This window comes from Sciurus carolinensis, chromosome 3 (genome assembly GCF_902686445.1).
Source record: "Sciurus carolinensis chromosome 3, mSciCar1.2, whole genome shotgun sequence".
NCBI lineage: Eukaryota > Metazoa > Chordata > Mammalia > Rodentia > Sciuridae > Sciurus > Sciurus carolinensis.
Window position 1 is genome coordinate 107,408,962 of NC_062215.1, and position 23,523 is coordinate 107,432,484.

General features: G+C 37.1%; 1 protein-coding gene across 5 annotated transcripts in view; it reads left to right on the forward strand.

The window, feature by feature from the left end:
• Gpd2 (glycerol-3-phosphate dehydrogenase 2) overlaps positions 1–23,523 on the forward strand; it is a 132,701-nt gene that overhangs the window by 16,154 nt on the left and 93,024 nt on the right. For all 5 annotated transcript variants that reach the window (XM_047545441.1, XM_047545440.1, XM_047545442.1 and 2 more), the window contains exon 2: positions 16,656–16,765. In XM_047545441.1, the coding sequence (XP_047401397.1) occupies positions 16,664–16,765 (102 nt within the window). In that variant the 5' untranslated portion in view covers positions 16,656–16,663. The remainder of the gene's footprint in view (positions 1–16,655; positions 16,766–23,523) is intronic.

Consider the following 23,523-nt stretch of genomic DNA (forward strand, 5'->3'; position numbering starts at 1 on the left):
GGATGAAATGTACAATATCTAAAAATATAGGGATAGTTGAGGTGCAGTTTAACTCAGGTTTAAATGGTTATTGTGTCTGATGCTCAAGGCAAATTCATTCTAACTTAGGGTGGAGATTCTGCATTCTTCAGAATAAGGCAGATAATTCTGTGACATTTTCCACTTCTTGCTCCAAGATTCCTAATAAATTGCAAAGGCAGTGTATCTTTTTCCTTTTTCTATGTGGGTCATTTATTCATTAAAGACAAGAAAAGTTGTGTAACAGAAAAATCACTCAAGTAATGGTCAGAAGATATGGGATTTAGTCAAATGTCAGCTATCCATCTGCATGCTGCTCTTTAGAGTTCTTACTTTTTTTTTTGTACTTCTATCATATATGCATATACCAGCTTTTTCTTATTATAAGAATAATACATGTTCATTTTAGAAATCCAGAAGATGATGCATATAAGGAGAAAAATAAAAACGACTTACAACCCTACTTTTCAAAGATGAGCTTTTAAACATTTTTTTGGGGGGGATATATCCTAGTTTTCACATGTGCGTTTGTATGGATATACACGTGTACTTTAAACAGAAATATGTATATATACACACACACACACACATATACAAACACACAGGCACTGTTTTATCTACTTTTTTTCTCATCATTTACCAATTATATCGTCACCCAGAATTAATTCCTAAGCAATAAAGACATTTAGAATTTTTAACTTATTTAATAATATGCACATATTTCTAGACCTTTCTTCACTTTATTATAATATTTAACATCATAAAATTGTTGCCTTTTCAGTCAGAGTGGAGTGGGGTTATGCTGAGGGCAGTCTTTTGAGGATGGTGAATGGACTCACTGTCCAGTGGGTGGGAAAATGGGAGACCCCCCACCCCCCAGAGCAGAAGACCAGGGCTATGGGGTCCAGCAGTGCCACAAAGAGGGGTGTGTACAGATCTTGATCTTCCGTGCAAGGAAGCTGAAGTCCAGAGAAGTCAGGTAGGTGGCTTTGTTGAGGCCAAGACTGTCATAAGATGAGCTGACATCTCCAGTGGTAATCTCTTCAGAGCACTCAGCTGCTCAGAACATAGTCTGATAAACAAATTATGTTGCTGGCAGCTGCCAAACTAATGGCCAAGGGAGTCGGCAGAAGTGCACTGGGTCAGGTCAGGCCTGAAGGTGGTCACATGGATATTGGAACCTGCAATTTTGACAGGAATTCTATTAGAATTGCCATTTTTTGAGTCACTTGCCCCCTGACTGCCTCATGGTAAAAACAGGGGCTCAAGCTATAAGCTAAATATTTTGGATTAACTTTGAGTTTCCCTTAACATTGTCTTGAAATTTCTCATTGAGGAGAGGCTGTTGAGTATAAATTGCTAATGTGCTCTGCTGATTTCCATCAGCTGTGTGATTTGACTGACAACAGTGCGAACCTAGCCCACTGGGGTCTAGTGAATTGCATTCACTCTGCCAGAGTGTTTCTTGAGCTGGAATTGAAATGCACGGCCCTTTAGTTTCCAGTGTGATGCCAACACTCAAGCAATTGACTGTTGCTCTTTAGTCTCCAACAGGGGGAAAATTATGAAACAAAATGGGGATAGGCCAGGCATTCTCTTTAAAATTCAAATCCATAAATATAAATAACTAATCATATGCAGTCTCTCTTGCCCACTAATTCTAGAATCAGCTGGGACAATAAGTTTCACACAGATTCTTAGCTTCCTAGCCTTGTGTTGGTGGGAAATGTCCTGGATGCCTTTTACCTGTTGAGATGTGACCCAGGATTCTTTTCCAAATTAGTTTCAAAATCAGTTGAAGTTATATTGAGTATGTATGTGTATAAGTGTGGATGGAGAGTCACCTGTACATAGAACCTGCCCAAGCAGGAAGAGAAATCACTTTGCCTATTGGTATTTGAGAGACGCTTTCAGTTGACACTGTTTGTTGTTCCTGCTTTGTCAGTCTGAATGAAATGGAATGATCTTTCAAGTACGTGAGTTAGTAGATATTTGTGTTCAAGGTTATCCCTAAGTGTTTGTTTTCCTACTGTAGATCCTGTTTTTGATTGTGGTTTGTGATTTTTAACTATTTTCTCATCTAATTTGTTCACTCTTTGTTTCTCTCCTCATTATGTCTTTTTTTTCATACTTGTGTTTGCTCAAGAAGATAGCTAACTGTCTGTAAGGAAAAATCAAATGCTTCCTTCCTTCTTTTCTTTCTTCTTTCTTCTTCCTTCCTTCCTTTCTTTTTTCTTTTCTTTCTTTCTTTCTCTCTCTCTCTCTCTCTCTCTCTCTCTCTCTCTCTCTCTCAATTCTTTTGGATCATTGTGTGATTAAAACTTTCCATTGACTTTTTATCTCTATCCTGTCAGAATAAAAACCTTGCTGGGAGGAGGTCATAGGTGACTTGGCACCTGTCTGGCTTTCCTATGTTGGCTGGAACATACTGCCCATGTCATTTACTCTGCTGCACTTACGGCGGCCTTTCAGTTTCCCAAGAGGCCCAGCATGTGCATGCCAAGTATCTTTGCAGCCTGTTGCCTCTCAGGAGACCCTTCTGTCAGAGGCTTGTGTGCTGGTCTCTCCTCTGAAACTACATTTTGCTGTGAACATTTTATGTGAAGCAGCTCCCTCCATTCCCAATTACTCTCTCACTTGTTATTCATCTTATTTTTTCATTGCACTTGTCATTTTGAAGATATTAACTTTTTAAATTTATTGTTCACATACTTAGTTTTTGTTTTCCCCAATGCATGTGAGCAGGGGACTTCTCAGTTCCTGGAGCTCTGCAGGGGATCTAGCAGTCATCCAGTCCTCCTGGATGAATGCATGTTTCCAGAACCAGTGTCCCTCCTTCCAGCTTCTTTCTTAGGGAAGGTCCTTCAGTGATGCTTTCCTCAGTATTTGGTGGAACTTGTGTTTTGGTTTATTTCAAACAAGGTACAATTTTTATCATTGTCTAACTAATGATAGGTGTGTTTCCATAAGGCAGTTTCCAACAAGGAATTGTGTTTTTTTCAGAGTGGAAGATATATTTTTTTTCATTCATGTATTGGTAAACTTTTCTTTAAATCCAGGAAAGCATGGAAAAAAATGTTCTAATTGGTTCTAGAAGAGAAGAAGAAGAGTCTTGCTATCTTGTTCCCCAAGATCCTGTGGTTTTATATAGATGAGGCAGGATTTGAAATATGAATTTGCTTTTTAATGCCTGGACTAGGTACATGTATCTGGTTTGAAATTCCTAATCTTTGTAAGAGTCATGGATAATTTGTTTCATCCATAGCATGTATAGCAAAATCCATAAGTTATCTGGTAAATCCCTTTAACCTCTAGTACAAGCAAGAAGGGAGAGAAAGTCCCCTGAATACTTAGAGCCAGAATGTTGAAAATCCAAATGTAGGTAAGTAGCTCCTTCTGCATTATTTGAGGTATTTATTTGTATTCGAAGTGCAGTTTTAGATAATTTGGTTTTCTTTCTTTTTTCTTTTAACCACAGTGAAAATAAGTTATAAATAAGTAGGAGAACTCAAAGATCAACATGAAAAAGTATCATCAGCCTGATAGTTTGGAAGAAATAGGAAAAATCTCATAAAGCAGATAGAAGGAAGAATTCAGATGGGAGCAGTCTGAGTTGAGGCTGCATAATGAAGGGGCTAATAGCATTGTCTTTTAAACTGTTCCCCAGGGTATCACCCTACAATAGCATGTAGTATAGATGACTTTTAAGTCATTAGTTACTGAATTCATTGTTAATATTTTCTATTTAAGAAGAAAAACTGGGAAAGTGGTGGGATGTGCATTTTTGAAACACTTTAATCCAAAATACTTTAGGTTTTTTTTTTTTTTTTTTTCAAAACTGAACTCCACTCAAATATAAACTCTTGGAAGACAGAAATTCTGTGTTTGTTTTAGTTATATGTTCAGTGCCTGGCACATGCTAGATTATCAGAAAATAATTATTGAATGAAAGAATGAATGTAAGCCTTAATTATGCAACAGTGCTAAATAAACAGGGCAGTAAGAGAATGCCACCTGTGTTAGTCAGCTTTCTGTCACTGTGACAGAATATCTGATAAAATCAACTTCAATGAGGATTTATTTTGGCTCATGGTTTCAGTGTATGGTTGTGTGACCCTTTTTTTTTTGGGCCAGTAATGAGGAAGGACATCATGGATGAAGTTCATGACAGAAGAAAACTGTTTTTCTCAGGCTGCTAAGAAGTAAAAAAGAGGTGGAGAGGGACAGGGGGCTGGGACCTAATATCTTCTTCAAGGGCACAAGACCAGGGATCAAACTTCCTTCCACTAGGCCCTACCTCCTTAAGGTTCCATCACTCCCAGTAGCACCACAGGTTGGTGATAAAGACTTTTAGCACCCTCAAGACCCAAAACATAACCCTACCTTTGGTGCATGGGGATACCCGCCTCCAACACACATAATGAATGAAAAAAAATCATAAAATAATAAAATCTTAAGATGTTAAGTAAAGTAGCTTTAGACATTTTCTGGAATACCTCATTTACAGTTGGAATGAGAATCAGCAAGTTTGAATAATTTACTTGAAGTCACAAAGGAAGTTAGTGAAAGAGAAAGAATTACAAGGGAAGTCTTCCTAATGGGTCCTTCCAGAATACCCCCTGGTGATTATATCTTTTAATCTGGTCTTTTGGGAACTGAAAGAACACAGAGTTCTTTTCATCTTTTTAAATCAGTGACAGCTCTAGGGAGAATATTGAGTAGAACCTTTGTCCTCTCTTTATGGTATGTAAATTTTACACTGCACCTGCTGTGCCATTAGTTGTGCTACCTTGGTACATGGTATCTCATGCACAGTGCCTGGACTTGTTTATAGACTAGTGTTTGAATGCTTTCCACTTATGGTATATGCCAGGCTTTCTACAGAAGAAAAGAAAAATTTTGAAAAGGAGAGGGTTGGAGAGGATGCTTGGTTCAAGAGGAGAGAATAAGTTTTTGTGATCAAGATGTTTCAGCCCAGATGTTTGAGATTAAAATACAGCTATGCTCATTATTTTTGCAGAGGTGAAAGAACAGAATATTTCATCATTTACTGGTAATGGGTGGTGGTGAGGGGGATGGAGCATTTAGTGAGTGTTATATTGTTTGAACATACTTTTTTTGGTGGGGTAATGGAGGATTAAAGTCAGGGGCACTCAACCATTCAGCCACATCCACAGCCCTATCTATTTATTTATTTTGTGTTTTATTTAGAGATAGGGTTTCACTGAGTTGCTTAGTGTTTTTTTTTGTTTTGTTTTGTTTTTGCTAAGGTTGGCTTTGAACTCGAGATCCTCCTGCTTCAGGCTCCTGAGCCACTAGGATTACAGGTGTGCACCACTGAGCCTGGCTGTTGGCCTGTACTTTTGAATGTGATTATTTGCCATTTGAATTAATTCGATTGCTGTCTCCTGTTTCTGATACTTATTTCCTAAAGAGTCAAACATTTTTAGGGAGTGCAATCATTTGGCAAAGTAATACAAAACCTAATTGTTTTGACTGTAGTACATCTCAGATTGTCTTTGCAAATATACATTATGTGTGCAATTTATGCATCCACACATTTGGATTATTAGCTATGTAGAGAAATGAATTTAAATGTAAATTTCAGTAGACCACAGGGTAAAAAAGAATACAGGATGTAAAATGTGGTTGACTTTGTTTCCTGGGGCTATTCTCAATCTCAAGGAAACAGAGAAACTAGTCTCCCCACCGCAACATACATTTTGATCTCTGTTACATTTCTGTCATGACTTGAACATTAAGTATTTGTGCAGTATTGTTTGTAATAGAGCTGTGTTTAGACTTAGAAGTAATTGTTTTACTAAGTAAATTAACTAAAATTATTGTGTTAAAATTAATTATCTTAAAACTCATAGTTTTTAAAAAATGATTTCAGGATTTTATCAGTTATCTTCAATAAATATTTCCCAAAACCTTCTTATTCATCAGTGATAAAAACAACGAATAAAAACTAAGAAAGTCAATTGACATTGTATTTTTTAAAAAATTTCACTAAATTTAAATGTTCTCAGTAATGAAATCAGCACATATATTAATCCAGTATTTACGTATTTGCATTTTAAAATCATTACCCAAAATTGCAAACTGTACAAAAGTAGACAGAACAGTGTAATTAACCTCTATGTACTCTTCAGCTAGCTTTTTAAAAATTTACATCTTTTTATTTATTTTTATTGTAAACAAATGGGATACATCTTGTTTCTCTGTTTGTACATGAAGTAGAGGCATACCATTCGTGTAATCATACATTTACATAGGGTAATAGTTTTTGATTCATTCTGTTATTTTTTCCTCCCCCCCACTCCTCCCACCCCTCTTTTCCCTCTCACTCCTCCCACCCCTCTTTTCCCTCTATACAGTCCCTCCTTCCTCCATTCTTGCCCCCCTCCCACGCCCTATTATGTGTCATCATCTGCTTATCAGGGAGATCATTCATGCTTTGGTTTTTTGAGATTGTCTTATCTCACTTAACATATTCTCCAATTTCATCCATTTGCCTGCAAACGCCATAATTTTATTATTCTTTATGGCTGAGTAACATTCCATTGTATGTATATATACCACAGTTTCTTTATCCATTGATCAATTGAAGGGCATCTAAGTTGTTCCACAATCTGGCTATTGTAAATTGAGCAGCTAATGAACATTGTTGTGGCTGTATCTCTGTAGTATGTTGATTTTAAGTCCTTTGGGTATAGGCCAAGGAGTGGGATAGCTGGGTCAAATGGTGGTTCCATTCCAAGTTTTCTAAGGAATCTCCACACTGCTTTCCAGAGTGACTGCACTAATTTGCAACCCCACCAGCAATGTATGAGTGTACCTTTCTCCGCACATCCTTGCCAACACCTATTGTTGCTTGTATTCTTCTTCTTCTTCTTCTTTTTTGTTTTTAATTGTAAATGTTGCTTGTATTCTTGATAATTGCCATTCTAATTGGGGTGAGATGGAATCTTAGGGTAGTTTTGATTTGCATTTCTCTTATTACTAGAGATGTTGAACATTTTTTCATATAACTGTTGATTGCTTGTAGATCTTCTTCTGTGAAGTGTCTGTTCATTTCCTTAGCCCATTTGTTGATTGGGTTATTTGTATTCTTAGTGTAGAGTTTTTTGAGTTCTTTATATATTCTGGAAATTAGTGCTCTATCTGAAGTATGAGTGGCAAAGATATTCTCCCACTCTGTAGGCTCTCTCTTCACATTGCTGATAGTTTCCTTCGCTGAGAGAAAGGTTTTTAGTTTGAATCTATCCCAGTTATTGATTCTTGCTTTTATTTCTTGTGCCATGGGAGTCCTGTTAAGGAAGTCTGATCCTAGGCCGACATGTTGAAGATTTGGACCTACTTTTTCTTCTATAATATGCAGGGTCTCTGGTCTGATTCCGAGGTCCTTGATCCATTTTGAGTTGAGTTCTGTGCAGGTTGAGAGATAGGGGTTTAGTTTCATTCTCTTGCATATGGATTTCCAGTTTTCCCAGCATCATTTGTTGAAGAGGCTATCTTTTCTCCATTGCATATTTTTGGCACCTTTGTCTAGTATGAGAAAGTTGTATTTATTTGGGTTTGCATCCTTTTGACATTGGATTTTGAGGTTATAAGAAAAGGCAACATTTTGAAATTTTGTTTGTACTTATATATGAAACATAATTCTCACACCTTCTACATTGAAGCTATTTCAAAAGGTTTCAGAACAATAATTTTGAAGCTCCTTTAACTATTTGTCTTCAAAGAAAAATGTTTATATTCAGTAGTCTTTCCTAATTCATAGTGCTGTTTAATAAAAGTATAACATATTAGAAATCTATAAATAGTAAGATCTAGGTAAGGGCGGATTCAGATCTAGGTAACTAGAATTTCATTATCTGCGGTGCCCCATTCTCTGAACAAATTTTGTTTCATTTAAACCTTTCAAAACCACAAACTTTATATGGTAAAGGGGACAGATTTCTTCTTTGGTTGTGCTGGGAATTGAACCAAGGCGACTTTACCACTAAGCTGCAACCCCAGGCCCCTTTTTATTTCTTATTTTGAGACAGGGTCTCAGTAAGGTACCTGGACTGGCCTCTAACTTGCCAACACTAGCTTCAAATTTGGCATCCTCTTGCTTCATCCTCTTGAGTAAGGGATTGTGGGTGTGCACCATTGCACCAAGTTTTGCAGTCTATTGTTTAGTATGCAGTATATTCTATAACAAAATAAATCAATTTTTCTCAGTTACTGAAGTCAGTTCTATAATTGATTTCATGGAAAATCTGAGAAAGGATTTGAGTTGTCACGGGAATGGCACCTATTTTCCTAATCTAGTAGTAGGTGTAATATAAAAGGGTAGAAAGACTAAAAGAAGCAGCGTGGGACTAATGTGATTAGTCTGACTAATGAACGTTTTTGGTGTGATCCATTGATATTCCTTTTTCCTCAGGGCAGAACCAAAGTGTTTTCTATACGTAGGGTACTCTTTTTAATGCTAAGTCAGACATTTCCTGTTAGTTGATTTATAGGTACAAATTTGTTTCTTCCCATACTACGCACACTGTACACTCCTGTCTTGTGTTTTTATAAGGGGTGGGCATTTTCAGCAAGGAATGTTCTTGGATTTTACTTTTGAGGACCATTTTATTTTAGGCTTCTCAGAGTTACCCTAAATTATGTATATATGATAAACAAAGAAGGCAGAAGTATATTTTAATAAATATTAAAAATAGGATTTTACAACTTTAAGCAAAAATATCCATGAATTTATCTAGGATGGAAGAAGATATATTAATTTTGATTTTAAAATGAATTTAGAATGGAAAACAAATTTACCCACGTGAGCTATCATTATGATTTTGTAGCAATTCTATGGAAAGCAAGTAACAACAGAAACCATTCTGTTATGAATTAAACTATGATCATTTGTACTTAATGATTACAAATTTATTATTAGCTGAGATGGGCTTCATTGATTTCTTGTAATCCCAAGGGGAAGCTCATGAAAATAAGGAAAAAGGGTAAAATTTTTGACTCTGTAATTCCAGAGTTTATTTTAGAAATGGTAGAACATGCAAGTAAATAATCTGGCCTTGGAAACAGCATATGTTTTGTAAAATATTGGCTCTTAATAAATGACAACTAGAATGTGAGTGTGTGTCCTTGTGTTCCTCTAAGGCCCCTGCCCTTTTGATATATTTTCATTTTGGAGGACTTCAAAATAAATGCTTGGTTAATGATTGTGATGTTGTATATTAAATTAAAACAAAAATTACACACCAAAAAGCTATAATAATGTTTGAGATAAAATTTTCAGAGACTTTCGATTAGCTCACTATAAATGGTTATTGACCTTATTTTCTCCTTTTATTTTTGTTCCTTACACTGTTTGAACTCTGATTTGAGCCTCAGAAACCAGCTCAGCTTCTTTTGGCCAACCCTCCTGTCGAGCTCCCAGACTCCTGCCTTCCTTTGAGGCTGAGGGGTGATCCTGGGCTGACCTCTTTTTCAGTCATCCACAGCTGTGGTCTCACTCCTAAACTCATATAATTGACCTAAATTTAGGCGACCCAGGGAGACTAGTAGGAAACTTTTTTCCAAAGTACTTTCTGTCTTGAAATTGTGTGAATTGATATAAATAGTGTTTGTTTTCTTTTACTTTCTCTTTGTTTTATGATTTTGGTCATTTTTTTTCTCTTTATTAAAATTATCTTCTCTTATTAAGATTCCTTGCTCCTCAATACTTGGGTTTTGCCCTTCTGACACAGGATTCCCTGGAGAAATGGGTTGGAACTAGAGGAACATGCCTTTCCCTTCTGGTTGTGTGTGGACACTGGGAATAAAGCCAGTGTTTGACTCTCTACCAGCTTTATGTGAGCATGCTTTTTAGCTTCCTAATCAGTCATACACCAACATTTTATATATCCAAAATCTGAAGATTTTTTATATTTGTAACTTTCCTTCTGACTTTTCCTTTGTTCTTTCCTTTATCTTGTGCTATCAGGGAAATGCTTTTCTCAGGGACCTCTGAAAAGCATTTTTATTTGTCATTTAATATCCTTTTCAGTGTGTGTTCTTTATAACTGAAGGTAATTGAAGGATAGGTGTCCGCTATTTTCTCAGAATTTGACACGTTTACTTCTTTCCATTGGGGTCATTTCTTGTAACTCTTGCATCTATTTCCTACAAAGTCTTGGCCTAAATTCTTTTAAAAGATGTTTAAAGTAACCAAAGATCAACAAAAACAGATGATTCATTCTTATTTTATGGTCTAGGACTCCTCTGTTTCTTAAGAACAGGCTGATATGCCTTTAATATTGGATATTTCATTCATTTATGTCTGACAACTTTCAAAATCATGCTGGAGGGCTCTCTGTGTGTTTCTGTAGGAACTGCCATGTAAGATGTATGTGGTGGAAGTGCCTATCTGCTTGACTGGTGGGAAGCATCACAGGCAGAGCTGATCATTGTCCCTGCTGTAGGGTGAACTTTGGGGAAAGGGAAGGACCTCTTCTATGCTTAGTTCATCGTGCATTTTGATTGTTACTGGTCTGTGTGAGCACTTGATTAGTGTGTGTTTAATGTGTCTGAACCATGAGGTACTTCTTTAAGGAGAATTATACAAAGCATCTGACGCCTATTAATTGGAATAATAGAGGGTTTGCTTTGTTAAAACATATCTAGGTCAAGGTACTAAGAAATCTTGACTTTTCCATTTAAAAATTGGCTGCTGGGTGGGAAGATGCTTTTGGGTTCACTTTGTCGCCTTCCATTTTGCTGGGTACTTATTGTCAGGGTCCATGATTATAGACTTACTGAGTAGGACTTTCTCTGATGAGGTCCTGAACTTTTATTTTGTAAGATTTCATGTACCTTTGTCTTACAAGTCATAAGATTTATATGTGGGTGAACCATGAGGCTTGGCCCCCTGATTGGTCCTCATGATGTGACAGTGCACATGACTCAAAATAGATGAGGAGGCGATTTTCCATGCCCATTTACAAGGGGCGGGTGGCTGTGCACTGACGTGTAAGGAAATATTGCTACTTTGGATCTGCTTGTATGCTTAGTTTGTAAAGGACATAGTGATGTAGCACATGATACCTTTAGGTTATATTCTGGGATTTTATTTTATGTTTGATATGCCTCATGTGTCTGGATTTTTCAGTGTATGGAATCAGGAAACCATAGAACACCTTTATTTCTTGCTAGGAACCCATGTCTCAAGAACTGCAAAGCTGGTTGAACTACTACTCTGAATATGATCTTCAAGTTCTACTTTTTTTTCCCATTGATCACAGTTATAAAAGATGGAGACAAACTTGCTGACTCATGCTGGCAGAAGAGTCGAACTCCTGAGAAGTTCTCATTTTTTTCCCTTTAGTTAATAGAGATCAGGAAGGTCATTATGGAGACCAGAAAGATCATCCTGATTTCTACACAAGAGGCCGAAAGGATGGGAGAATTTTGTAAACTGAAGGCCCCCAGGACTTCTCCCACAGTTGAATGATAAATACATTTGCATGAATTCTTGTTTATACTAAATTTCCATCCTGAAGAGTAAGGCTGCTGGGGAAAAGAAGATAGGATAGGAAGACTGGAAGAGGAACTTGAGTAGTCTCTAGAGAATTCAGGAACCAGGACATGTGCTGCAGTCAGTTTGCTTGCGGCTTCTTGTTGAGAACTTCTGTACTTTTCAATTGGTAGTTATTACTAAAATGTGTGGTTAAGTTCTTCAAATATGTGATTGAGCTCAGGTAGCATCCTTGCCTCTGAATGGAAGGAGGTAGGGGTGGGGGACACTCAGCAATTATGTGTATGAAGTAGATCAGAGCTGTTGTTCTCATTGTTGAAGTCACTTTGTCCACAATGAAAATCCTGAAAGGACAACTTTCTTATGCACATATATGAATACACCACAGTGAATCTTACCATTGTGTGCATCCACAAGACTGCCATCCTAATTAGAATAAGATATATTCCATGCTTATATAAATATATCAAAATAGATTCTACTGTCATGTATTACTAAAAGGAACCAATATAAAAAAAAAAAAAAAAAAAAGAAGGGGCTGGGGTTGTGGCTCAGTGGTAGAGCACTGGCCTAGCACGCATGAGGCCCTGGGTTTGATCCTCTGCACCACATAAAAATAAAATAAAGGTATTTTGTCCACCTACAACTAAAAAAAATATATATTAGAAGAAAGAAAAGGACAGCTAGGAGCTCAGGTGAGCCAGGAGAGTTGCAGTAGTCAGTAGGAAACATGGGCCAGCAGACCTCGAGAAGTAGCAAATCTAGTTTTTGTTTACTAACACTAAACTATATTTTATTATGTAGCAGTAATACCTGTCAGTTCTAGGCTGAAGTTTCCTGAGTCCCACCTTTCGCTGTCACGACTTTTGTATGTTAAACCCACGTAGCCAACTGTTTGTTATTTTCTTCGAGATCTCAAATTTCCTCATTTCCAAACTGAGCTCCTTTTCTTTCTTAAACCTGCTTTTATTTCTAGATGTTAATATTGTAACATGAGGGCCAATTTCTAGCTACCTGGGCTGAACACCCCTTATTGTGTTCAGTTCTTTCCACTTCCTTCTGTAGTCACTTGTCAGGTCCTATTGTGGTCTCAACTTGGGTACTTTCATTAAAGATTTCTGAAAAGCCTTGATCTTTGCATTTGCGCTTTTGAATGTTGCTTTAAACCAGGCTCTTGTCCTATCCCATGGAACTATTTCATTGCCTTCTAATTGTGGTATTTCTCAAGCTTCAACACAAAAATCTACTTGAACACTGTTTATAGATCCAAGAAATGGAACAAAACACCTTGCTTCTTTGATCTACAGCCTCAACTTGCCAACAGGATATTATCAAAATATCTTACTTCACATATGTAGAGTTGTCATCTCTCTTGCCTTGGGATGCTTCTTAAAACCTTCTTTCTAGTTGGACATCTTCTCCAACCAAACTGGATGACTCCTTATACCTCTGCAATATTGCCACAATGCACTTCCTCTCCTCAAATAGTCATTCTCTAGGCAGCCCTTTCTTTACTCACTTTCCCCAAAACCTTTTGCGTTGTTCAAGCTCCTTCTCAGGTATCCTGTCTTTTTTAAAGTGTTCTTTTAGTCAGAATTATCGCTTGCTCCCCTACAATGTTATAGCACCTTACTTTCCTTTCTACCAGAGTATTTATAACTTGCAGTATAACACAAGTTGTTATAAGACATAGTTACAAGACAGGCTTTGATATTTCATTGTACAAATAGATTGTAAACTCTTTGAGGCAGTTGATAAATGTAGAGGAGGGGCATTTTTTTTAGGTTTTGCCAGTTGAGCTGGTGTTCTTCTTGCAAGAATTAGAACTGTTCTGCCTAAGTCGGAGCCAATTCTGAGACAACATATATGTGATTTAACTAGTAGGCTACAAAATATGGACACTGAGCTATGACAACTAAGCTAATTTTAATTTTGGATTATCCTCTCCATGTGGTTTTCTTGCACTTTGAATTGCAAAAGGTGAAGATGTGTCAATATTTTTGGCTTCGCTCTTTGCTAACTTCCCCTCATGGCTTTTGTCTAGAAGGAAATACTGTAATCATTTTGAACCCTTTTCTCCTTACAAGGGAATGAAAACCGGTACATGTCCACAGTGTATAATTCATATTTATATTATTTTAAATTTCTTTCAACATTAAGACAGGGTTCTTAATTATCTGGCAGAAGGTTGCTAATGAAGATTTGCTACAGGTTTCTTCCTTGCCTCAGACAGAAACCTGAATGCTGACGGATTGAAGACCTTGGGTGATTGAGAGTAGGGCCTTTTTTTGGGGAGTGACAACAAATTATGGTGTAGCACTTGGGGGAAGTTACTTTTCGAGACCAAAGGTAGGGCAGAAAGAACCACCCGGTGGTTGAGGCCTGGACTCAGTCATGGTTTTCTCTTAGTAGGGAGTGACTTCAGGAAAACCCCCTCCTTCCTCTGAACCACAGCTGCCTCTTTTATGAAATTACTATTATTATTATTTTGCAGTGCTCGTGATCCAACCCAGGATCTTGCATGTGCCAGGAATGCACTTTGCCACGGAACTACAACCCAGTCCTATCAAATTAATTGTAGCAAGGGTGAAATGAGCTGACGTGCAAAAATTTAAAAGCATAATCGCGATTACCTAGCACACATTCAATAGATGGCAGCTATTGTCATTATAATATTCATAGCAATAACAAAAGTAATGATTATCTTAGAAGAGCCAGATCAAACTGATTTGATTCTGTGCTTTTGTTTTTAAAATACTTGAGAGCATGGTTTATTTATTATAATTAGCTAGATGATCTTATGGAAGGATTTGAACAGAGTAGAAATAACGATCCCTTAAGCATAAATAATTTTATGAAACTAGAAAGGAAACTCTTAATTGATTATAGTCAACAATATTGCTAATTCTGGCAATATGTGAATGCAGTTTTTCACTGGTGTTAGTGGCTAATTGAAAAATATACGTGAAAATATCCCCTTTTGCAAGTTTTGGTCTCAGACAAATCAAATTGAAAAAGTACAATTCAGTGTATAGGGAACCCACATTTATGGAAAAACTTAGCTCCAAACTTGTCTGGCTGAATGAGTAACTCAGATATTGAGACATTTTCATTGACTGTGTTATGTATAACATCCCTCAGGTGTTCATGTTGATGTGTGGTATCCTTTGTGAGGTCATCAGTGACATTATCAACAAGACAGAAGCAATGATACTAAGCTAAATTTAATCAGCCACAACACTCACATCTAATGGACCACCTGGCTGCTGTTTCCGATGGGGTAGGCAAGTGCATTGTTTAGGTAAATTGAACTAGGACTCTACTCTCTGTACCCAATTGATAGAGGATCCCAGTTAGCCTGGAGATAGTATGCTGGCAGGGCTGCTGGTGTCTCCTTTATTGTGTGATGGGCAGCCATGTGAATGTTCATAGCAGTTCCTTGAATGGTGTGATGAACTATGACAAATGGTGCCTGCTAAGTTGTGGTTTTTCCTCTCAAAGCTGCTCAGGATATAAGGTTTTGCCTAGGATTTGCTGTATCATGAATGAAATCTCTAGTCAGCATACACCAAGGTCTTGCACAATTTGGGAAAGAGAGGATGATTATGTAAAGTAGGGATAGGTAAGAAGAGGTCTTGGGCAGCTAAGTAGGAATGTGAACTATTGTCTTGGTGAGACTCTTAATTAAAAGGCCACCTTAGAATTTCAGAGTTTGTAAAGAATAATGAGATCAGATGAAAAAATAAAATTTTAATAAATGACAACTTTTATTTCAGAACCTGATTTATAATCCAAAATGAATTTTCTGTAGAATCATGGTTCCAACTATACTAGAATTCCTTAACTTAGGATAGTATGATTAATAGATACGTATCCAATATGTTCGAACAAGTAACTATCATAATGTACGTTGAGATGTTATGCGATTTTTAATGTCATAAGTTAAAACTGCCTTTGGAATTAGAACATTCTTGTGTTATGAGATAGCAGTGGAGTGTAAGGTGTGTTGTTCAGACAGGACTCATCTCCACCCAAACAGGAATATAGATTGGTGGCTCCCTGTGAGGTAGGTGTGCCAGCTGCTTTTGTGAATGGAAGTCTTAGGCAGATCAAATTAAACTCTAATCAGATTATTTTTAGGAATTATTTTTTATGTTTGGCAGAATAAAAACAGACAAAAGGATTTTGGGGTGGAATTTTTATTTCTATGAAATTATTATTTTGGTTTCTGAAAAAGTAAAAAATAATTCTAAATCCTCCATAAAACTTTAATGGATTCAGTCCAGTAACAGAAAACAAGCCTGAAGGAAGAGCTAACACAATACATAACTTTGTTTAGAGGAATACTTCTAGTGAGCAGGTAAGAATGCTTATTCTGGAGGTGTGCTATAGAAATTGTGGTGTCAGTCAGCTCTGGCTAGAAGAACATCCCCTTCCCCCGCCTTTTTTTTTTTTGTTGTTGTTAATTCTCCTAATGAAAGAAATTACAGCAAGTTAAATTTATGTTTGTGAAAGGATGTGGCATTGTACTATTGACTTCCTATCTGCAAAACGGAGTCTTTCTCTAGTGATAGAAATGTAAATTTGTTGGCCTTTGACTCTAGTAAGGACTACATTAAGAAGGGAAAACTCAAAAAGGGAGTTGTACCATAATTTGAATTAAACCCTTGCCAGAGAACCTGAAGCAGGCCTGAGGTTTATTGTCATGTTGAATGACACAAGACTTCTACCAGTTTTCCATGTGGAGGGGATTAGCTGTTGAGCAAATTTGCAAGTACAGCATGCAGTTTTGTCAAATACACAATGACATTTCTTTTCACAGCTCTCTTGACTTCATACTGTTTAAATATCCTCAGTTGTCTCCTAATTTGCTTTTCTTTCTTTAGTTCCTGTTGGATCTGAATGTAACTTTTACATAATCAATTCCCTTGTCGAGGTTTTTTTGGTTAATACTTTTGAGTTGTATACAAGTTGGCATGTTAGTACCTTCCTTATTTTATGTTTCCTTTTCTGGTTTTCCATATTCTACACAGTCTCTTTATTATTGGGATTGTTATGTGACAAAAATCCCAATTAACTCCTTTTTGTTTCCTTTTTTTTTTTTTTTTCTTTGTAGGCTAAGAAATGGCATTTCAAAAGGCGGTGAAAGGGACTGTTCTTGTTGGAGGAGGTGCGCTTGCCACCATCTTAGGACTTTCTCAGTTCACTCATTACAGAAGGAAGCAAGTAAGTAACTGCATGTATTAATGGTGTGCAACCTGAAGCTGCTGAGGAACTGTATGTGGGGCATGTGCACACTGACTTTTTAAGGAAATCCTGTTGAAGTTTCTCAGTTTGATTTGAAAGTTACTAATTGCGAATGCTGCCTTAATGATACTTGAGAACTGTGTGTATCTCTCTCTTTCTCTCTCTCTCTCTCTTTTTTTTTTTTTTACAATGTGGATTTTTTTTTCAGGGAGCATTGTTTATTTAGCCTCTGTTTTGGCTCTTTATGTTTTAAAAGACTGCTTCATTCACGAGTGCCAGGGTTTGTTCATTTAGACTTTCCTTGTCTAACTCATCAAAATGTCTGGATACTTCTATGTCCCTGCCAAAAGTTTGTCTTATTAGAAGGCAGGCGACTGAGAAAGGAAGTAGAAGAGAAAGGGCCCAACTTTGAATCCTGATTTTATTTCTTACAGGTTTAGTTCCTTATGTAGTATTTATCTTATATTAAATAAAGAATTTAATGGAGGAAGAAAGCCATAATAATGAAATTGGTATGAAATTTCCAAATGATTTAATGCTCATGTTTTTTTTTTTCTTTTTTCAAATTTTTTTCCCTTTCGCACTGCCTTCCTATAATTCTAGTTGATGCCAGAAGACCATTTTGTTGAGAGATTTTTATCTTTTCAGGCTTGAAATGCTGATAGCAACCTTAGTGGTTACCTTTGGTTTCCTATTTCCATTCCTCCATGTCCTTAGGGTACTTTGTGATACAAATTGGGTGTTATAATCCTGTTTCAAAGATGCAGATGAAGGAATGTGGGTAAAGTATAACTGGGTGATCTATAAGATACTGGTTTTCTACTTTTTTATGGATGCCTTTAAGCCAGGATTGTCTTACATTTGTTTTTTCTTTGTGCTACAAGGTGGGGGAACCATATACTAGGAAGTCCGTATCCTGAATGGGAATTATAGCTTTAAAAACACATTAGGAAGAATGGAAGTCAAGTTTAATAGGAGTTTGTGTTTAGGTGCTTCCCCTAAAGACAAATGGTATTGAAGAGGTTTTTCATCTTTCTTTTTCATTCTGAACCATGACCACATTACCTTTAGGTAATGTGTATATGTTGCAAGTGTGATTAACTGACTAACTTGCTGTTGAATTTCTTCCTCATTTATTGATCATGTTTGATGACTATTTCTTTTTAAAGATTGCCTTGGTTCTTTAAAAGTAAGTGAAAAGATGTTTATTCTGCTGAGGCTATTTCAGAAGTTTGGAACACGGGCATTAAGAGATTACATTACTTTTGCCATCTTTACGCATGTTATCTGAAACGATACTGGAAAATGCCAGTGCCAAAGGTCACGATATCTAATGGTTGTTGCTAAATTTGTATGTGGTGTCTGCCTTTTAACCATAGTAAGCATGTTCTACTGCAGAGTTCATGACTTAACTTTGTACCTTAGCAGTACTGTTCCATCTTTTTTTGTTTGATTCCTTTTTAATAATTGATCCTACAGAAAAATAAACAGAAGATACTGCCTTCAAACAACCAAGTTAGGGGTGCATTTTAAAGGCAAAATAAGGACCTGTTGATTCCTAGAACATTTTGTCATTTTATCCTTCCTAAGTTAGACATCCTGACTACCCTAGTAGCCAAGTGAAATAGATACCAGCAGCTTCAAGTCATTTAGAATTTTAAGCTGTCAAGTTCTGTTGAAAAAAACTACTAAAGGCATACTCAGTCAGTGACTTGCGTAAGAATTCAATACTATGCATTTATGTTTTGGGAATTCCTGCCATTTTAATACAGTGCCATGAGCATATATTTTGGGGGTAGCCATTTGCATATAGCTATAGGGATTGGCCAAAAACAAAAAACAAAAAAATCAGTCAAACAAACAAAAATTTAACCAGTGACATAAAATGACCACAGGCCTCCCTTAATTCAGCTGTCTTCTTTCAGAAAGGATCTGCCAATCAGAATCATTCTAGGAGAGGAATTTTCCTGACTTCAGTAGTTCAGAAAATCTGTCCCTGAAAACATATTAATTGGCTACATTTTTGTTTGTGCAAACTGTGTCCTTAAATGTGACTAGGTATTCTCTATTTTTAGGCAGTGATATATAAAGAATTTGTATTTTCTTCCTTCCTTTCTCCCTCTCTTTCTCTCTTTCTTTTTTTTTTTTGTATTGGGGATTGAACCCTAGGGTCTCTCTACCACCAGGCTATATCTCCAACCATTTTCCTATTTTATTTTGACACAGGGTTTCACTTAGTTTTCCAGGCTGGCCTCACACTTGTGATCCTACTGCCTCAGTCTCCAGAGTAGCTGGAATTACAGGTGTACGCTACCATACTTAGCATATTTTTCTAATTTTCTTTTCTTTTTCTTAATTAAAATTTTTTTTTTATTTTTACAGACTGCATTTTGATTTTTTGTACACAAATGGGGTACAACTTTTCATTTTTATGGTTATGCACAATGTAGATTCACACCATTCATGTAATCATACATATACATAGGATAATACTGTTTCATTCTACTATCTTTCCATCCCCCCACCACCCCATTTTCCTCTACACCATCCAAAGTTCCTTCATTCTTCCCCCACCCCCCGGCACCACCCCATCTCATTTTATATCATCATCCAATTATCAGAGAAAACATTTGACCTTTGTTCTTTGGGTTTGGCCTATTCCAACTTCATCCATTTACCAGCAAATGCCATAATTTTATTCTTCTTTATGATTGAGTAATATTCCATTGTGTATATATACCACAGTTTCTTTATCCATTCATGTATTGAAGGGCATCTAGGTTGGTTCCACAATCTAGCTATTGTGAATTGAGCTGCTGTGAACATTGATGTGACTGCATCCATGTAATATGCTGATTTTAAGTCCTTTGGGTATAAACCGAGGAGTGGGATAGCTGGATCAAATGGTGGGCCCATTCCAAGTGTTCTGAGGAATCTCCATACTGCTTTCCAGAGTGGCTGCACCAATTTGCAACTCCACCAGCAGTGTATGAGTGTGCCTCTTTCCCCACATCTAGGCCAACACTTAATTATTGCTTGTGTTCTTGATAATAACAATTCTTATTGGAGTTAGATGAAATCTTAGGGTGGTTTTAATTTGCATTTCTTTAATTACTAGGGATGATGAGCACTTTATTTGTTGATCATCTGTATATCTTCTTCTGTGAAGTGTCTGCCCAGTTCCTTAGCCCATTTATTGATTGGGTTCTTTGTATTTTGGGTATAAGGTTTTTTAAGTTCTTTATAAACTTTGGAGATTAGTGCTCTGTCTGAAGTGTGTGTGGAAAAGATTTTCTCCCACTGTGTAGTTTCTCTTTTCACATTATTGATTGTTTCCTTTGCTGAGAGAAAGCTTTTTAGTTTGAATCTATCCCAATTATTGATTCTTGTTTTTATTTCTTGTGCTATGGAGGCTGGTGCTGTGGCTCAGTGGTAGAGCACTTGCCTGGCATGTTTGAGGCCCTGGGTTCGATCCTCAGCATTGCATATAAATATATTAATTAAATAAAGGTCCATTGACAACTTAAAAAAAAAAAAAAACAGAAAAAATTTTTTCTAATTTTCTAAAATGGTTCCAACTGACAAACTTCCTTCTTTTTTAAGTATGAGTTGGTGTTGAAATCCCAGGATACTGATGTCCTAGAAAACTGTCCATAGAATTCAAGTCCTGAAAATTGTCCTGCATTCCTGTGCTCTGTCTCCCTGGCTCCTGGCTGGTGTGTCATTGGTATTCCTATACAAGCCTTCCTTCTTAAAACGCAGTCAGGAATGCATTCCAAATACAGATAGGTGGATTCTAAAAATGAGTAAACTGTCGAAACATGTTGGTGATGAGACAGTGCGATAGTAGTGTTTAGCAGCAGTCCAGCTCACAAAAAATCCTGTGTAGTCAATTCTTCAATTGTAGCTTTTTAGTTTGAATCTATCCCATTTATTGATTTATTGATCATCTGTATATCTTCTTCTGTGAAGTGTCTGCCCAGTTCCTTAGCCCATTTATTGATTGGGTTCTTTGTATTTTGGGTATAAGGTTTTTTAAGTTCTTATAAACTTTGGAGATTAGTGCTCTGTCTGAAGTGTGTATACAAGTAGCTTGTATTTTAGGGAAAAAAAAAATGGAAGTTTTCTGGGTTTTTTCTTTTTCTTTTTCTTTTTTTGGCTATACTGGGGTCAAATCATGCTCAAGAGAGCATGTTAGGCAAACTGCATCCCAAGCTATGTATACTTTAAAAAAAATTTAATGGAGGACATGATGAAATTGAATAAAATGTGACTGCTACCTAACCATTGGAATCAATACAACTAATGTGAGGAAATAGAGACCTTTGTGGCAACTGGTGTTTCTGGGAGTGGGGCAGAGGTTGGAAAAAGTTGGTGATTGACTGTTTCCTTCACTTCGCAGTGTGACTTTTCTTCATTACAAACACATTGTTAACATTTATCTTGTGTTTATCATTGATGAATAGTGCCCATCCTGGACTCAAGTGAAACCTAATATTTTTTTTTTTTTCAGTCAAAAAGGTCAGTTTTAAAAGATAGGGGGCTGGGTGTAGTGGCACATGCCTATAATCCCAGCGACTCAGGAGGCTCAGGAAGGAGGATCTCAAGTTCAAGGGCAGCCTCAGCAACTTAATGAGACCCTAAGCCCTAAGTCTCACTAAGTGAGACCCTGTTAGGGATGTGATTCCATGGTAAAGAACCCCTGGGCTAAGTCCCTAGTAAAAGAATAAAAAATAAAAGAAATTGGGGAGTGCCAGGGTCATCATAGCACAAGGAGAGGACTATTACTACTATTATTTTTCTTGTAGAGTGGGGAACCCAAATCTTCAATTTCATTGATGAAGTTGTTGAGGGAAAGGATATGAATGTTGGCTGATTTCTTTTGACTGTGTCCACCCACATGGAACAGGGTTTGTGGTCACAAATGGCATCCATGTTCCAGGCTCTCTTTCCTTAGGCATCTAAGATTGGGTTTTTAGAGTAGTCTAGGAGTGGCTTCCTATTCTTTTCATTTTCCTCTCCTTTTATCATCTCAACTGTAAGTAACTGACTAACACAAAGGCATCTCCATCTTTTTCTCCTCAGACCAGCCATGTGCCAAGGGACAGGAGGCTATCTTCAATCCTGCCTAGGAGGTAGCAGGCAGATACCTCTATGGCAGTATGGAGATATTTGAGAGCATGTTGATTGTGATTCACTATTTAGTAAGGTTGGTTTAATAAAATAATAAATTTTTAGTTGGAATGGACCTCTTATCCAGTATAACAGTAGGTGAAAGCAGGTGTCCTTTCATTGGTGGCATTGGAGGAGGGAGCTCCTTTTTCTAATTCCAAGCTGATAGAATGGAGTGGAAGAGGGGAATTTGCAGAAGGAGATGGCTTTGGAGTACTTGCAAGGCAGGTAAACCTTTTTGAGGAGCAGAAGTGAAGAGTATGAAAGTCAGGGTGGTAACAGGGTTCCCCAGGGATCTGAGGAGGGTGGGGTTGGCCAGGGAGAATGAAGTAAGAATAGGGGTGAGAGTTCAAGGATTAGGACTGCCCTTGTTTCTTTTCTTTTCATTATAGATCAAGGGCATTTTTGAAATTTTTCTTCTTTTTAAACTCAACATTTAATTCATACCTTTTAGGTTCTAACTGGAAAAACTGATGTGATAGTGTGGGCTTCTCTTTAACCCCACTGGTGTGACTGATGTAACAAAGCTCTATTTAGGTCTGAGGTGGGCCTTCTCTTGTAGCACATGAGAGGTTTGTACCTTCCATTACCCACTCTGGAGGTGCAGTGGGCTATGTGAGCTGGCTCTGAGGTGAAGCCTGAGAACCACTGAGAACTTTCAGAAAGCCCGGATGTGAAAGACTTTTTTTTCTTCTTCTTTTCTTTCCTGCACCATACATAGGCAGGGAATGGGCTTCAGAATATGAAATTCACGATTTTTTTTCAGTGTGAGAAGTGATCTTATTAAAATCAAGGAACGGAGAAATTCTTATTGATTCACATCTGCTTCAAGAGCAACCTGACAGAAAGAGTGTGATCACTGGCCAAAGTCTGTCTGCCCCCAATACCTTGCTCAGTTCCTTAGCAACCTAATGACTACAGGCAAGTTTATTACATTCTCCGAGCCCTTCTGTAAAAATGGATAAAGTGGGCCCTGATAGGATTTTTGAAGAGTAAGGGGGTGCATGAATAGTTAACATTCACATTCACATTTTTTTTTAATCCGGGGGTGCTTAACCACTGAACCACATCCTCAAAGTCCCCACTCCCAACTTTAAAAAATTTTTTCATTTTGAAACAAGGTCTCACTAGGTTGTTGAGGGTGGCTTTGAACTTGCGATCCTCCTGCTTGATCTCCTGAGCTGCTGGGACTGCAGTAGTGCTCCACCAGCTCATTCACAGAGATTTTGAGAACATTGTTCTAATTTGTATTTCAGTCTCTCCCACTCAATATATTATTTTGTAAGAGATTCTAACAGAGTGGTGCTTTTTATTGGTAGTACCAAGGACACTAAAGTTGTTTTTTTAATTTTTCCCACTAAAGTTTTTAAGTCAATAGCAGAAGATAAGACTGGATGGAAAGTAAAAAGCAGAAAGATGAACTCTAGTTTAAAAAAGATCTACTTCAGGATTTATGTTCATGGCTCCCCAAATGAAAACACATTTAGGTTCCTGAATGTGCCCACTATATGAATGGGACTGTTTTTTGGCAAACCTGTTATTGTGCATAGTTTATGAAAATTTTT